At 49.2% G+C, this 16,137-nt stretch overlaps 1 protein-coding gene across 5 annotated transcripts in view; it reads right to left on the reverse strand.

The window, feature by feature from the left end:
- The window catches only part of LOC130536668 (cGMP-inhibited 3',5'-cyclic phosphodiesterase 3A-like), a 49,195-nt gene that overhangs the window by 2,974 nt on the left and 30,084 nt on the right, over window positions 1–16,137 (reverse strand). For 4 of the 5 annotated variants that reach the window (XM_057052774.1, XM_057052776.1, XM_057052777.1 and 1 more), the window contains 12 exons: window positions 15,789–15,839; window positions 10,334–10,594; window positions 8,284–8,441; window positions 4,112–4,185; window positions 3,875–4,026; window positions 3,628–3,765; window positions 2,955–3,066; window positions 2,652–2,765; window positions 1,930–2,129; window positions 1,557–1,760; window positions 1,282–1,443; window positions 48–303 (listed from right to left, as the gene is read on the reverse strand). In XM_057052774.1, the coding sequence (XP_056908754.1) occupies window positions 48–303; window positions 1,282–1,443; window positions 1,557–1,760; window positions 1,930–2,129; window positions 2,652–2,765; window positions 2,955–3,066; window positions 3,628–3,765; window positions 3,875–4,026; window positions 4,112–4,185; window positions 8,284–8,441; window positions 10,334–10,594; window positions 15,789–15,839 (1,882 nt within the window). The remainder of the gene's footprint in view (window positions 1–47; window positions 304–1,281; window positions 1,444–1,556; window positions 1,761–1,929; window positions 2,130–2,651; window positions 2,766–2,954; window positions 3,067–3,627; window positions 3,766–3,874; window positions 4,027–4,111; window positions 4,186–8,283; window positions 8,442–10,333; window positions 10,595–15,788; window positions 15,840–16,137) is intronic. The other variant, XM_057052775.1, reaches the window with a different exon arrangement.

Consider the following 16,137-nt stretch of genomic DNA (forward strand, 5'->3'; position numbering starts at 1 on the left):
TGCTCTCATCTCGGTGACACTTAGAAACAAACACGCGGAGCGCTTACGTGAGGTCTCCGAGCTGGTGGATATGTCCTCCTCTGCCGTGTCCTCCTCGTCCTCCTCGTTCTCCGTGCTCTCCGGCTCGTCCGCCTCCGGGTTGGGTTCCACCCATCGTCCCGGTATGAGGGAGGCCGAGTCGTACGAGTTGCACAGCGGCCCCACGATGTGCGTGATGAAGGACTCCTGCAGTTTGGCCAACTGGGGCGCCGCCCGGTCCATGAAGGGGCTGATGGGAAGGCCCAGGCTGGACTCCTCGTCGCCCTACCAAAACCAGACACGCACATCAGCGTCAACAAGAATGTTCCGTCCACATTATTGTGCTGGTATCACACAAACGACGTGGAAAGACGGGCAAAAGGGCGTACAGTGGGCTGGCCTCAGGGGACCGGAGGGGTCACAGCATGTGTGCAGTCTATGACGTCTGTGAACGATGCGAATGAATGACATCTGGGAGGCCTGGTTGCCCTGGCAACCGAACCCTTAACGTCACAGCAGCCACCGTAGAGGAGAAATGCCATTGTTCCCTCAGAGCAGCTCTCTGGTAATCAAAGCGCAGGACCACACTGGGATCAGAGGGATCCACCGAGCAAACCAAATGGAATTTTGACAGCATACGTGCTGTCATGAAAAGGGGGGAAGGGTCGGGGGGGGGACATTTCCGCTCTAAGGGTACCGCCCAGGTCGCTGAAAGCTTTATGACGCGGCTACTAACCCGTCCTCAGGAACCGGGCTGTTTTTGATGATCCCTGGCAGAGTTTTGTACAGTAGCTTCCGCCTGTCTTGCTCAAGGGTGTCGCTGCTCTCTCCAGGCTGCCTGCCTGCTGTCTCTCTGAATGGCAGTTGCCTGGACACCTGGTTTGCGTCACCACACTGAGCTTCACTTTAACTATTGTTGCTCAAGAGCATCTCTCCATCCATCCACCCACCCACACCTCCCCCTTCCAGACCTCACATTATCTTATAGGGAGATGATTTCATCACCGGGCAGAAGCAGCACGGCTTGACCTCACGCTAATTAGCAGGGATTAGCAGAGTTGAGGGGGCACGGTGTAATTATGGTTTTAGATTGACCTTTTACCGCCTCTGATGGTTTCTTTACTTGTAGCTAGCTGCACTCAACTGTACTGGTTTGAGGATATGCCTGTGTTAATCCACCGTACAACATCCCCATTGATGGGTTTATTATGGCTTTTGACGTCAGTGGAAAACCGGCTACACTGAGAGCGACTGTATCCACACCTGCTGGTAGAACTCGTTGACGATCCCCTCCGTCCACTGCAGATGCAGGTCTTTGCACTTCAGCGGCCCGTTGACATCAGCCAGTTTAATGCACATCTGGCAGACCAGCAGTCTGTCATTCTCGTTGGACCAGTCGATGCCGGTGGAGGGGTCGTCACCCACCTGGTGAACCGGCAAACAGACGCGGTGTCATGAGCCACCGGGCCAAGTCAGCCAGTGTAGGTAGTGATCTCTTGTAAAGGTTCTTTTTTAAATTCGATTTTTAATCATCTCACCTTGGCATTGAACTCCGCCAGGAAGTCAAAGTGCTTCTTCAGGTCGGTGGCCAGTATGGCCTCAATCACCAGGAAACGGAACCGCTTGAACTCCACGTGGTCGAGGTTGACGAGGAAATTGTACTCTGGGTGGGACATGAAGAGATTCCAGGCTGCCGCAGCGTGGTGGTTTTCCAGAACGGATCGATCATTGTAGAGCACAGCCTGCAAACACACACACACACACACACACACACACACACACACACAAAATAACAATGTGATGATGCAGTCACTGTGAGAATAAAGAGCCAGTCAGATACAAGCTATTTATAGGGAAAAGTCCACTCCTGCTGTCTGGTGACCTTGCTCAGAGGTTTACAGGAAGTCATACCTGTGGAGCGCTGGTCGCCACGAGGAAAGCATTGGTCCGGCCAGGGTGGTCGTAGTCGTGCATTGCAGCTGCCACATAAAGGGCCATGAGCTCCAGAGCGGGAATGAGGCCTGACAGGCAGCCATAACCGTCTTCGGACACAGTGTAGGTCTTTGAAACCAGGAAGCCCATGTGACTGTGTGTTATCCCACTGTCGGAGTCTGGCCACAGGGCCACAGACAAAGTCAGCAGGGCGAGGAGCGAGTTGGCAGCATTGACACATATACTGTACTGAATGTGTGCCTCACATTCCCTCCCAAACCAAAATACACACTTGGACAGTCAAATCGACTTATATGTGGATCAAAGGAATTCCTTAGCAAAGCATACAAATGAAGTTAAGGGAACGTGGGTGAGAGGGAGCTCTAATCTGCCTGCCATTTCATGCTGTGCCAGACTTCAAATAGCATTTCGTATTCAAATTGCAAGCACCAAAAGTTCAAGTGAGATAAGGCAAACTGTGAGTTGGATAAGTGCACCCCTCCACACCCCCACCCCCACCCCTAGCAGGTTTGATGCTCTGAAATTAATGAGACAGCTTCCATTAAAAGCACACTGAATAAAAGAAACAAAAGAGTGGATGTGCACACTTTTAAACAGCTTAAGAGAATCAAGAAAACTGAAACGGATTTTCTGACACACAATCAGGCCTGCTGGTGAGCAGTACGCGCAGGTAGACCCACCTGAGTCGCTAGCAGAGCCATGATCAGCAACTAGACTGGGCAGACCAGGGACAGCCTGGGTGGTGAGGTACCAGACTGCATGGAGCACGTCTGTGGCGTGGATCCTGTTGTGATCTGGGTCAGGAAAAGAGAGTGTGTGTTTAGGCACGTCCACGAGGACGCGCTGTTGGCCTGCCTATAGTCCTCCATGACAACATGAAGCTAGGCGACAGCGCCCTCTGGCGGTCAACCCTGTCATCGCATCTCGACAGTTTCTAGGACAAATTTAAAAATAAGGGATGTGAAAGTGACGTTCACACTCACATGGAATGTCTCTGTAGCCATTCTCAAGGGCATGAAAGTAATTCATGAATTCTTTCACAGGGATCTTGAAGGTCTCAAACAGACCGGTGTCTTCAAAGAGCCTGTAGGCGACCTGGAATTAATAAAAGTCATAGTCAGTGAACAGGGCCAGACAAATGGAGAATTCTTTCCCATTAACACACATGCAAAAGAAAAGGGGGGAAAAGCCTGAAAGCAACGGTGTGATGCCTTTGGAGGAGGGTAAAGAGCCTTGAAGTTTGTTTTAATAAGCCGCTGACCTGAAAAACTGAGCCTGAAGACAAAGATGGATAAAGGCTAAAAACCCTGACAGTCAGTATTGTTACAGTATGCTATAAACTACTTAGGAAAAAGGCTCAGTTAATACACATGATCATTCTATTTATGCTTCAAAGGCAGTTGCTAGGCTCCAGAGGGCTTTTAAATTCAGTATTAAGTCTTTTTTTGTGATATCAATATAGCTGCTTTAGATATTTATCCACCTCACTTAGCTTAATCACCCCAGTAGATGCTTTTTTGAGAGTTTAAAACAGAAAATAATGACTCAGAAAAAGAGGATAATACTGTATTGTAGTTATTAATAAGTGGGACTTATACGGACCAGCTAAAAAAAAACAGGCCAACACAAACAACAATTTCATAGTTTCTGTCTCACCTGACTCAGGATTCGTCCACATTTCCCGTTGGTGTTCTCCATCAAAGTGAAGATGGGGAAGTTCCAATTGTTTAGCTGACTCATCCATGGGTCCAAGTCCTCCATTAATAACGGTTCTGGAGCCAGGATGGGTTTGTCCTGTGGTGCGTGGAGAAAATGCGTCAGTACATGTAAATGATGAGGTGCGGTGATTGTGTATTTGTGGCTCCACAAATGTATGTATGTGTGAATTTGTGGGTTCTGCTACCTCAGGAGGTATTAGCTGGTGGAGGATGACGTTCTGGGCAGAGGATTTTCCTTCTTCCGTGTCCTCCTCCGTATGTGCTACATCGCTGCTGTCACTGTGGTTGGCTTCGTGGGTGCTGTCGTAATCTGACGACACGACCACATGGTCCTCCGCTGTTCAAATGGAAGCAAAGGGACGTCAGCGTCCACCTTCTGCACCTGTCTGAAGAGGCGAGGTGCAGTTCAACCATCTCTGTACCTGAGCGAGGTAACCTGTCCCCTTTGTCCAACGAGCCCTCCCCGTGGCTCAGCTTGATGTACGATCTCCCACAGCTGTAAGCAGGAGTTCACCTGGTTAAAGTTGCAGTGTTTACAAGATAAATGCCTCACAAATTATGACATTAGCAGGTGTGATCACGTGACATTTTCACTGGCGGTACACGCCGAAGCCGAGTCCGCATCAGGCTTGAATCTGTCCAAAAGACATTCGCAAGTCAAAGGAATCAAGCAAATAAATAAACAAATGTGCATCTAGAAATCCAGCCACTTTTGTCACTGTAATAAAAAGGAATAAAGCATTTAAAGAGCTCCCACGGACCTTCTGACAGTGACAGTCAAGTGTCCGTAAAGCAATTGGACTGCTATCCTGATAGCTGACACCACACTGGCATTTGTGCGTGTTCAGCAAGATCTGGTGATCGCCTCACACAACAAAGGCTGCTGCTGCTGCTGCGTGAGCTCAGAGTCCACGCGAACACCTGAAAGTGGTGCAGGACAGCAGGATCAGTCAGCGTTTATGCCCAAACCAGTGGAAATGCAGCCTCAGCCCGGCTCCCCTTCTGACAAGTTGGGATTTTTAAAGCACACAAAAAGGCTACAGATTGTCTTTGTGGAAGACTATAATATCGACATCCCAGAAGAAAACGCGGTGTTCTTTCAGCGTGAGCTGGCGCGCTGGCTGTAGGACGCGACGGGGAGCCTTCGGAGCTGCTCCAACCGGCTTTTGTCCAGGTTTCTCCACTGAGACCTCTGTCAGGCTGGAGGTGTTTCCAATTAAAATACCTCTCCCTAAATGTTGTAAAACCTGCCTTCTCAGGGCAGGAAATGCCTGCCAGTAGAGCCTGGTGTCACAGGGAGCACAAAGGCCTGCACTGTGTCTATCTCCTTCTGATAAATTGTTTTTTGAACACTTTCGAGCCGTTCTCCGCCCCGCCTAATGGTCCCGAGGCCCAACAAAGCCAGTTCTGTTGTGTCTGCACGTCCAGGTCGGGCCGCTGGGTGTAATGTCTAGCAGGTGTGGAATATAAAATAGTTTGATAGTTTGGCGGGCGAACAGTTAGGGCATTATTGCGAGGGGGTCGAGGGCAGGCGGCAGCGTTTGGCTTAGGAGGTTTACTTTTAATGAAAGTTGAAGAACTGGCAGACGCTCCACCTATTCTGCTAATGCAGCGGAATCGCCTCAGCTACTTACACCGAGCCCTTGGCGCAGGATGTAAATGAGGAGGTCGGTCATTTTCATTCAAGGAAAATGTCAGTCACCTCATAAGTGACAGAAATAACCTGTATTATTAACCTTCTGTGTGATTAGTGCTGCAATTTCCCAGTCAGACATGCCAGCGGCAGGAAAATGTGGTACATTCCAGAAGGTTTTAAGCATAGTTTCATTCATGCATTTACACTGGACCGCATTAAATCAGAGTTTGGGGGGGTGTTTCCTTTACGTCTGGTCCTTAAAGATATATTTAGTGAGGTATGTTACACGCCAGGATCATGCTTGTGCATTTTGAATATTTTATAGCCTTAAATTTGATTTTCTATGTAATTTTGAGGTGACAGCCCCCCCCCTTCCGCTGCAGTAACCTCCCAGATTTTGCACCCCGGCCCCTTGCAGCAGGTTGACAGATCACCTTTGGTTTGCAGCCCAAGTGGACGGCGTCCAAGCAGCGATAAAAACCCGCCGTCGTTATTTCCAGTAATCTACCCACTCTCACGCCAGATGACGTGAGAGCGATAACGCCACCGTGGTCAGGGCGAAGGGGGAAGCGGAAGCCATTTAAACGCCCCCATTTTCCCTTTTTTTACCTCCCTTTTTATCAGGTTTGTCAGATTAAGGTTGTTCCACCCTCAGCTCCCGACGTCACCGAAAGCTGACACGATGGAAAAAGAACGGGGGGGGGGGGTAGCCTAATGTCTTAATTAAGATCGGACAGATTTGTTGATGGAGCAGAGAGGAAGCAATTGAAGCCATGTGTTTGTTCATGTTGTCCCAGTCCTCTGCTGCACGCTGCCGTTCTCTCCTTTTCTCTGTTTTCTGGGACGGAGCGGAGAGCTGAATGGGTCCTTGTAGTCTATGGCCGTTCGCTGATGAACATGGGTTTACAGAGCATGAATCATTAAAGAGCTCCTCTTCTGCGCCCCTAAAACGGGGGGCTGTTTTTGCTAAATCCCACTGAAAAGACGACGCGTTGGCTGCTCGCCCTTCGCTAAGATAACACCCGTTGGAGCGGGACCTTCCCGGGTTCTGCTGACGTCTGTCTGAGCCCAACGCTAAAGCCTTCTGCATCAGGACCAGACACCTAGAAGATTTATAATAAACTCTTGGTCAGAAGGAAAGCTCTCGCGGCGGTAAACTAAACCCGGGGATCCTCCTACAGCCCCCGCCCGAGGTCGCAGCTGGGTGAGTGTGTCTGAGAGCGAGTGTGTGTTCATCACAAGGTCCTGGTGACGGGGGAGAAGCCCAGGTGTTTGTTGATACTCACACCACCATAAGTGGCTATAGCCGGGTCCCGCTGCTGGGCCAAGCTGAGCTTTGGGAGCAGGCGACAGGCCGTGTGTACAGAAGCTGCTCGGTGTGCTTACACTTGCTCAAGTATCACGCTGTCATTGTACAAACACAGCCAAACAGGCTGCTGACAGATACGGCCGCCATGATTCTCCACAGGGCCGCTGAGCCGCAGCAGAATACAATATAAATCACGTGGAAAGGTCGGCCACACGGCAGGCCGGTTGCAGAGAGGATTTTATTCCCTTAGTTGTTGTTGTTGCGTCAGGGCCACGAGAACTTAGAGTCAGCAGAGGAGAAGGTTGCTAATTTGTGCGGGTAGATTTAACCTTAAAGACCAGAAACGTGTGATTTAACTGCTCCTAGTTCAAGGAGCCAAGGAGCTGCTGCAGGGCATCCAGGACAGCGTTCCGTGCTTGGTTCTGATTTGTTGGTTCTGATTTGATTTTTTTAGGGCACTGTTTGGCGTGGGAGGGTTTCATTACGCCAGTTTCCCCCCCCGATAGCTGCTTTTTGTGGCCGTTCAGAGAGATTAATACACGTCTCTGTCTTCATGATCTGGGATTTTAAGCATTTTAAAGAAAGTCTGAACAGACTTCCAAGCTCCCCTCCGTGATTAGACACGGTTGAGCCTGTTTCAGTGTTCATTTGATGTCGTCAGACAAGCATTTCTGAATCTTCAAGCAAACATTGCTACACACACACATATGAGTTACACACTCAACATCTGTTGTTGCGATGTCAGTGGGATTTTGGTGCCTGTGACACAAACTGGAGCTGGGAGGAACTGAATAAAGGAGATGAAACACAGAGATGTTCTTTCTCGCTGCGGCATTATTAATATTTTAAGAGCAGGGAGCAAATACCGCCTGGTACTTCACAACAACTCGGCAAAACTCGCATTGGAGCGCGGGCGAACGTGCGCAGCCGAGAGTTCCTGAGCCGAGTCTCTTTTGAAAATTCCAAAACGATCCGCTTTATTCCCAAAAAGAAGAGAAATCCAAACGGCGTCAAAGGAAGCGGGAGGTAATTGTGAGGAATGCAATGGCGGCAGCCATCAGGCGAAATGACCAAACAGATAAATCAAGAACCTGCGTTTGAACCGCATTTAAAGCATCGATGCAATTTCAAAACTAAAGCAGCAGAAACAAACAGAGCTATTTTTTTTTAAGGATCTCAACCATGTGGGACTGTGGAGTCCTGTTTGAACAGACGCCAGCAGGTACACGTACACGTGCTTTTAACATGCACGCCCAGCAGCACGCAGGCGTCCTTCTCGAAACGTGTCGCGTTTGCTTCCAACAGATAATCACGCCAACGCCCCTGAACCGTGACTCGGCCCGCGATGTCTGCGCCGCCCGTGAGACGGGATCCGCGTGTCTCATTATTCAGGTCAACACGTTCGCCTGTCAGGCTTCCTGATTCACACTGTGCACACAAAATTTGCCGCTGCGGTTCAGGCACATAACTGCAGCCGCGCCGCTGCGAAATAAAAGCTCTTCAGAGTGATGTGTCATAATGGCGGCAGCCATCGTAGGGGGTCTCCTTAAATAATTTAGCAGCAGCAGGGTTAGCGTACTCTTTCCACTGAGCTGGATGTTTGGGAGGACAGAGAGGAGCGAGAACGAGCTGATTCAGCAGCGGCTCACCTGCAGGTCAGTGTTTCGTGGTACTGTTTGATGCTGGCGCTGCGGTCCCTGCGGACAGGCCCGGGCTCGATGGTGGGCAGGCCCGTGGCGGAGGTGGTGGTGGTCCACGTGGAAGAGATCCTCCTCAGCAGGCCGGGGTGCAGACTCCGCCTCAGACGCTGCACATGCAGGCACAGGACAGGACACCACGATAACGGCACATTCTTCCAGAATGCATCCACATGATTTCTTTTTAATTTAACACCATTTGACTTTTGTGTAGTGGTCTGAAACGACTTAATGCCACAGAACTGCACAGCTACATCCCCTCACTGAGCCTCAGCCTCTTTTATCCCTCCTTCCATGACTGTGTCTGTGGGATTCATTGCGGTCTGTGCCCTTGCGATGCCTCTCTCTGGAGCCGTGCAGCAGCTTGGCACAGCAGCACAGAGCGTGCCAGCCTTTCTCTGCAGAATGACCTAGTAAAGATCTCCACAGAATCCTGAATAAGCGCGTTTGGAGTCGTGCACGGAGGCGCACGCTCGCGCTCACCCTCTTCCCCCGTCCAGACCTGGTGTTAACATCCATCCCGAGTGACTCGGTCACAGACGGACAGCCATAATTCCAGGTGGGGATGCAGCAGAGATCGTTTCAGAGGTCGTCTGGACCACACGTGGACACGCCTCTCAGACCCGCGGATGTGAAAGTGTTCTGGGTCACATTGAACAACCGTCTACGTAAAGACAAACGGATCTGGGCTGAATCCACAAAGATAATCAGTACATGTTAGTGGCCAGATTCTGTGTGGCGAAATTGGAGGCGTTCTTTTAGACTTTCAAAACAAAAGCACGGCCACTGAAGAAAGAGGCACATTTAGAAGAGATATTTTCATGCTACCAGCAAAAAGTAGTTCCACTGTTTCTGACAATTATTTCTACTAATTTAACATGCAGGAAAAAAAGATCAGATACCATCAAGCTGACAAGCCGTGGCACAATCAGTGCATGCATTATGTATGTGCAGCAGCAGGACCTTCCCAGAAAAAGATCTACTCATCACCCGTGTGGTGTTTTCAAATGAAACACACACATTTGTTTTTATTTTTCAGGCAGACTGTCGGTGCTTTGATGTTTTCCGATGCTATATTTCCATTCTTTGATGAAATACCTGCAGGCTCTGATCAAACACACCAACACACTTCACCAAAAATAGGAGCTGTCAGACGCAGCTCTTATTGTTTGTTCAAACCTCCTACCAGACCAATCTGAGTGTTAGAATTTAATTTAAAAGAATTGAAGCACAGAAGGCACGAAGTTTTGTCACTTGTCTTTTACAGTATTTGCTGTTTGGGAATGTGATAAATAATTTGGACGTCCACGAGAGACTCCATGGAGAGTTTAAAACAGCGAAGCACGATTCCACTCCATCACTGAGCAGCTCCCCTCCGGATCTCCTGGTCAGTCAGAAGCGGGTTTGGGTGCAGACTCACCAAACGCTTAGCATGTATAACAGCCCTCAGCTCATTTTAATAACCTGATACGGCTTAAACCAGCCCTCCCAGGTGGAACAGCAGCGGCCGGCCACACACCAGCGTGCAGGAATTGTATTATCCCGACCGTCCAGATCCGCGTCTTCAGTTTAGGTGCATGCTCACCTTCATGTTGCTGCCCTGCTTACATGACTAACATGCACACATGCACACTGTCTGGCTGTGCACGCCTGTCATGTTGACACAGCTGTGCCTATGAAAGGGAGAACGGTGCTCTGAGCAGCAGACGTGCTCTATTTTTCTTCCCTGGGTTCTGAGAAAATACGCTCCTTCATTTGATGCTAAAAGCTCTGAGAGCAGGAAGCGATCATTAGCTCAAGCACGGGCTGAAATATTAACACGTGTGGGGCTCTGCGTGGTATATAAATCATTTGGTGGAGATCAAGTGGACTGCACTTCCATCTAAGGATTATTTTTCACTGCTTCTGGTGGAGAATTTTATTCGTCTGGCCCGTGACGGCTTATGATTAACACATCTGATACTGAGGTAAAGCATCTTGTCCTCTTCGCTTATTTTCCCACCTTGTGGATGGACGTCTTCTCTCCTTTCTCAGGACCCTCCTCCGAGTCTGAGAGTGTGTAGGCGTCGCTGGGGCTGAGCAGCGGAACGGGGCGCGGCCGATGCAGAGGCTGGAAGGTGAGCTGGGTGCTTAGCAGCTTGCTGACGGCTCGCAGCGAGGTGGAGGTGTTGGCGGGCAGCGAGGGATCAGCCAGCAGATCCGTGATTAATCCGTGAGCCTCTCCCATCACAGCTATGTCGACCATGACAGTGGTGCCTGATGACTGCGAGGTGAGAGAGGGACAGAGAAATAAGAGATAAACATCACCGCTGCTAATGTGGGCTGAAGCTAATTGATGGCCGTGTCTGATAGTGGATGTGTGATTCGTCCCGGGGACAGATACGGAGCGCAGTCTGCTCCCAACAACAGTGCACGACCTTTTGGTAGTGATCAGAGACATGAGATCATTGCACTACAAAAAACATGAAAAAGAGAAAACAAATGCCAAAGCAGAGTTGAGCACAGTGAGAAAATCCTTCAGTTTTCAAACCTATACGTCTGTTTTAGCTCAGGCGAGATGAGCTGGGAGTTGTTCCTCTCGCACCGAGCAGCTGTAAGATCCTGAATGTTTCATGAACGGATTCGTTAGCTCTGTCTCTGCTGGAATCTTAGGATCTGTTTTTTTTTAATACCTTTCCCAGATCGGGAGGTGTCTGCGCACAATATTAGCAATGACAAAAGTCCACAAATGTTTATCGATAAACCTGTCACATGACCACCGGGGACACTGCTAATCACGATTATAGCGGAAGACACGGCAGGAAGGCCGATTCAGGATTTCTGGGTGAACACTGATCGCATTCAGCTCGTTTTTCCCTTCTTTAAATCCTCTGCTCTTACTCCTACATGGTGGGTAAGTAAACACCCTCTCTCAGCTCCTTCACAAACTGATTTAGTGCTTTGCTAAAGAGGAGGTTTAAGAAGACTGGAGCTGCTGGGGAACATCTGGTCCCGTAGGTTTCTGCCTCCAACTCCACATACGGTGCACATTTACCTGTGAAATCTAAAACACGAGGTGCTAATCTTCATTTTACAGGAGTTCGTCTGTAACCTGCTGGTGCACAGCTGGATGCTCTCGCCAGCTTTCTACACGTTCCAGCATTCATTTACGTATCAACAGCTAATCAAAAAGTCTGCTCTCATTACTTTAACAAAAAAGTGGCACAAGTGCTGCAAGGGATGAATCCAGACAATTAGTGCGACCAAAATCAGCCTGACAGAAGTATAAAAAGAGGTTTTTGTTCCCTTGTTAGGCTGCATTGGATCGAATGCACATTGTTCTGGGTCGACAGGGATTTATGATTATGATATCTAGAACTTAGGAACGTTACACTTGGAGCTGCAGTGAGCAACACCTTCATTTCACCTTCACTTTCCACACTGGAGATTTGCTGTCTTGCAGATGAGGAAGCTGTTATCTGTGCCAGCAGCGCCGCCTGCGTCACCAGTGAACTGGCTCGGTGTCAAGCCACCGACAGCATCCCATATGTCCACGACAGGAAACTCACACTAGATTGTGGGGAAAGTGTCTAAAAGCTTTTGAGACACGAGCTTTAAATCTAAAAGGTAATAACTTGGAGCCGTATCATAACCCGCCTCAGCCTGGCATTTGTGATCCCAGTACTTTTTAGCTGTCCAACAAAGCACACGGACAATTTCAGTGATTATCGATCCCCATCAGGTCTGCTTGGAGATGAGCTGTTTTTTGGGGTTTTTTGGAGCCTGAGACTCAACAGCCATATGTGGACATCCTGAAACAGATCAAACTGAACGCAAGTTGCATAATAACATAACGTTATATAAGAATTTCCTGTCAGGTCGCATGATGGCTTTCATTCATCAGCCGGGGCTACCTCTGCAGCCGCCCTGCTTCACTTTCGGGGAACGCTGACAGTGAGATATGAGCCTTGCAGACTGACCATCCAGAAATAAAGAAAGCCAGTGGGCAGATTCTGATGCTCTCCATTCCTGAAAGAACCGCCGCGGCCGCTTCTAACTGGGTTTGATTAAAAATCCTGTTATTTAACCTGTCAGTCAGGATGCTGATGTGTTTAATCTCTAAATGTTCCCCAAGCACACATGCAGCCATACCAGAGGCTCTCACTCATCTCTGCAGAGATCTTTCTGCAAGATAAATCCATGAGAACTAGCGCTTCACAGCGGCGGGACGCCACATGGGAGCACGTGTTCAGATGAGAAAACAGCCATCAAGGAAACCTCAAAGTTCGTAAAACTGTAAAAGTCAGTCTTTTTGCTGAAAGTTGGGTTATATAATACAGCAACCTGCAAAGTCTGGTGGAGTTTCGCCCTCAGAGAGGTGGTATCAGTAAACTTGGAAGGCTCCAGAGGAAAACAAACCCCCAAAACCTCATTTATAAGCCGTTCAACAGGAGGCCAGAGCGTCCGTGTTCTCCCTCTGGTGACAGACTGCTTTCAGTCTTGGATGAATCTCTGTTTTCTGACAGATATATGTGAATATGTGAGTGCACAAGAGTGCACGAGACCGCAGTCTCAGAAAGGTCAAAATGTGGAGGAAAGGGCAATATTTTAACATGAGGTCTGACCTCACTGATATCCAAAATCTGGCGATTTAATCTAAATTGTTAACTCTACTTGTAGGAAATCCGAGTCTGTTGTGGACGTTGTCAGCAGCGCCATTGTTATTTTACAGGAACCATTTACAGCTGGAGCACGCGGCTCTTGTCCTGCTCGTGGCTCTTTGCTATTTTTGCGGTCGGAACTTTCATTTGTCTCCCCGATGCCAGTCAGCGCCACACCCGCTGCCAGCACGCCTGGCAACACGGTAACCACAAAACTCCCAAATATTCCTGCACAAGTTTAGGCTCTTTGACAAAACTGCATCAATTCTAAGGACTCGACTGTGGTCCAAGTCACACACTGAACCCCGCACGGATGTGGTGTTATGACATTTCGGTATGAATAATAAGGATGTGCACCATCAGTGGTTTTAATCGCCTGTGTGTCCACAGGCTGGGACAGCAGACGTCAGCGGACACGCCATAGATTAGGACCCACGCAGGAGTCCGTGTAAACCAAAGCAAAGGCCAATCAAAGCGCGCCAGCTGTGACTGTGACGCTCCAGGACTTCCTCAGCTGTGTTTGTAGCCTCAGTTGTGGCAAAACGTTCAAAAGCTGGCCGATAATGCAGCAAATTCCTCTGAAGGGCCTTTAATTGCAAAGAGGCGATTTAAGAGTTTATTCTTTCCGGACTTTAAGCCACAGACATTAGTAATGTGACAAGAAGACGTCAGGGGTGATTTGCTAAAAGTTGCATTTGCGCCTTCACAATATTTGGTTTGCGCCCATTAAGTGGCTGCACATTACTCAAGTCTCTTATAAACACCAGTAAAAATGGAAGCATTTCTGATTTTCCTTTTGTGTCCACGGATTTTTTTCCCTCTCTCTCCAAATGCTCCGCAGACGGCCGATGAAACGCTTTCGCTGCAACAAACAAATCTGCTCTTTACTGGACAATTATGATTATTAATGAGATCCCCGGAGAGCGAGGTCACATTTTTGTCATTTCAGAGCCCGCTCACTCGGTGTAGCTTTAACCCCTCAGCTTCCTCATCCAAACAGTTGCACCAGTGATATGTGGGCTTGAGTATTGCGCAACGCCGGGGATATTATGGTTCCCACATGAGAGCTGTAAACTGTTCAAAGGCCTCGGGGGCCTACCAGAGAGAGAAAGGAATTTGATTGTCTTTGTAAACACATTTCAGCAACGTGAAATTTGCACTGTGACCAAGATGCAGGAACATCCTGCCCAACGTAAACATGTGAAGCTTTTTCCAGCTACAATATTCCTGCACAAACATTTTCTGTTAAACCCGTGAGCCATTTCGACATCTCGCTCCGGCTCCTTGCACCCTCCATCCAGTGGTGCCTTCTGTCCTGCAGCTCCACCCTCCAGACATGTGGACCCCGTAGAGAGCTTTGTTTTTATCCATTAACGTCTTTAAATTTATTGGGCTTGAAAACAGGCTAATGCCTCCGCATTAATCATTGACTGCCTATCTGTGGTGGCGGCAGTGACTCCTGGTCAACTCCCCAAATAGTTTGGATAACAGCGATTTAGCGAAATCTTCACCAGCACCGGAAGTCATTCCTCAACGACGGCCCTTCCAGACTTAAAAATTTATAACAACAATCACAAGATATGGGCCAGCCAGAAATCTTTTTCTCCGCTAATCTCTGGGTAACCGTCCAAAACCAGAGTGTTTTCATGTCAAATACAAATATTTAAAGAGCTCTTTCCATGCATACATTCACTGTCAACTCCCAAGATAAAACATCCCGCTGCACGGTTTGGACGTGGGGGAGATCGGAGGTTTGGAAAAGCAGCCTGCTAATGCGCGTGCTGGCCAGGGCGTCGCGGTGAAGCTCAATCACCACCGCAGGCTGGAGGGTGTCATTTACAAACCTACAAGGTGCTGCCGACACGCCATCACGCCTGAAACCAGCGTAGCCAAATTCAAAACACGATTTAACCCCCGGAGGGAGACTTAAGGGAGGACGGCCACGAGATGGAGGCAGGGACTGTCAGAGGATTCCACGGACGGAGGAACTGACCACGGAATCAGAAACACAGTTTGGCAAATGCATCAATCATCAAATATGTGCTTGCGTACAAAGGCCTGGGACCATGTTCCTGAACGGGTAACGTGCTATTTGGACGCCGTCTGAGCATCTCTAGGAAATGACATCCTGTGTAATTTGATGTGACTCCCCAATGCTGCCATGCAAAGTTACAATTACAATTCATTAAAAGATCCCCATCATTTTCCGTCCGCCGCAACCTTTTGGCGCCGCGCAAACGTACGCCGTCAGCACAGACACGTTGTCTATGTCAGGATATCCTCCTGATAGCAGAGCAGCGAGCACCCACAGACACACAGTGTGTAGCGCCGTGCCAGCACCAAGGGCATCGTTTGTTCCAGAGCCCTGCCCCATGGCTCTGCTTAAGCTCAATACATCAATCCCCAAACAGGCACAAACTCTCCCCCACAAAGATGGGAAAGGTGAGCTCAAGGATGCGGCGGCATGTGTGTGTGTGTGTGTGTGCGGGTGTGTGCTGGCTGCAATCCGCGATGGGTCCTTCTGTCCAAATCCCTGACCTTTACATATCTCGTGCCAAAGCTTTACACCCAAATGGGAGCCCGACTCTGGTTGGAGGTGGCACCTCAGGACCGGCTGTTTAACCTCAGCTGAAAGGAGTGTGTGAACTGAGCATTTAGTGGTATTATTTCTGCTCTTTACGTCATTTATGGCCTGTGAAGGCGAGTGACAGCAACCAGGAAACTTGTGATTGTGTGTGTGTGTGTGTGTTTTCCTGGCAGCTGTGCGTCCTTATTTGTTATTTCTGCTGTGATTGGTATTCTGTGACCGGCGCTAACCTGTGATCCTCGCGAGCCTCTCTTGTGGTCCCATTCTGAGCGGGAGAGCATCTGTGGGAAAGCAGAGACAGAGGCATGTTCAGACCACAGTCCTGCACATCCTGGTCCGTGAAGGTCTGCTGTGACGGGGAGCAGGAGCGGCCGCTCCGCCGGGGGGGGGGTCGGCGTGGGGGGAATGGAAACGCTCATAAATGCAAAATGGCGCTTTGCCATTTTCCAAAACGTTCCATTAAGCGCATACGTCTAATGCAATTTCACACACAGGTTGGCTCACTTTGGGTTGTGCTCACCGCCTGGGGGGGGCGGGGGGGTTTATGCTGTCTAATTACCAGCCACTGTGTCCCACCAC

Source organism: Takifugu flavidus, chromosome 13, assembly GCF_003711565.1.
Source record: "Takifugu flavidus isolate HTHZ2018 chromosome 13, ASM371156v2, whole genome shotgun sequence".
NCBI classification, from domain to species: domain Eukaryota; kingdom Metazoa; phylum Chordata; class Actinopteri; order Tetraodontiformes; family Tetraodontidae; genus Takifugu; species Takifugu flavidus.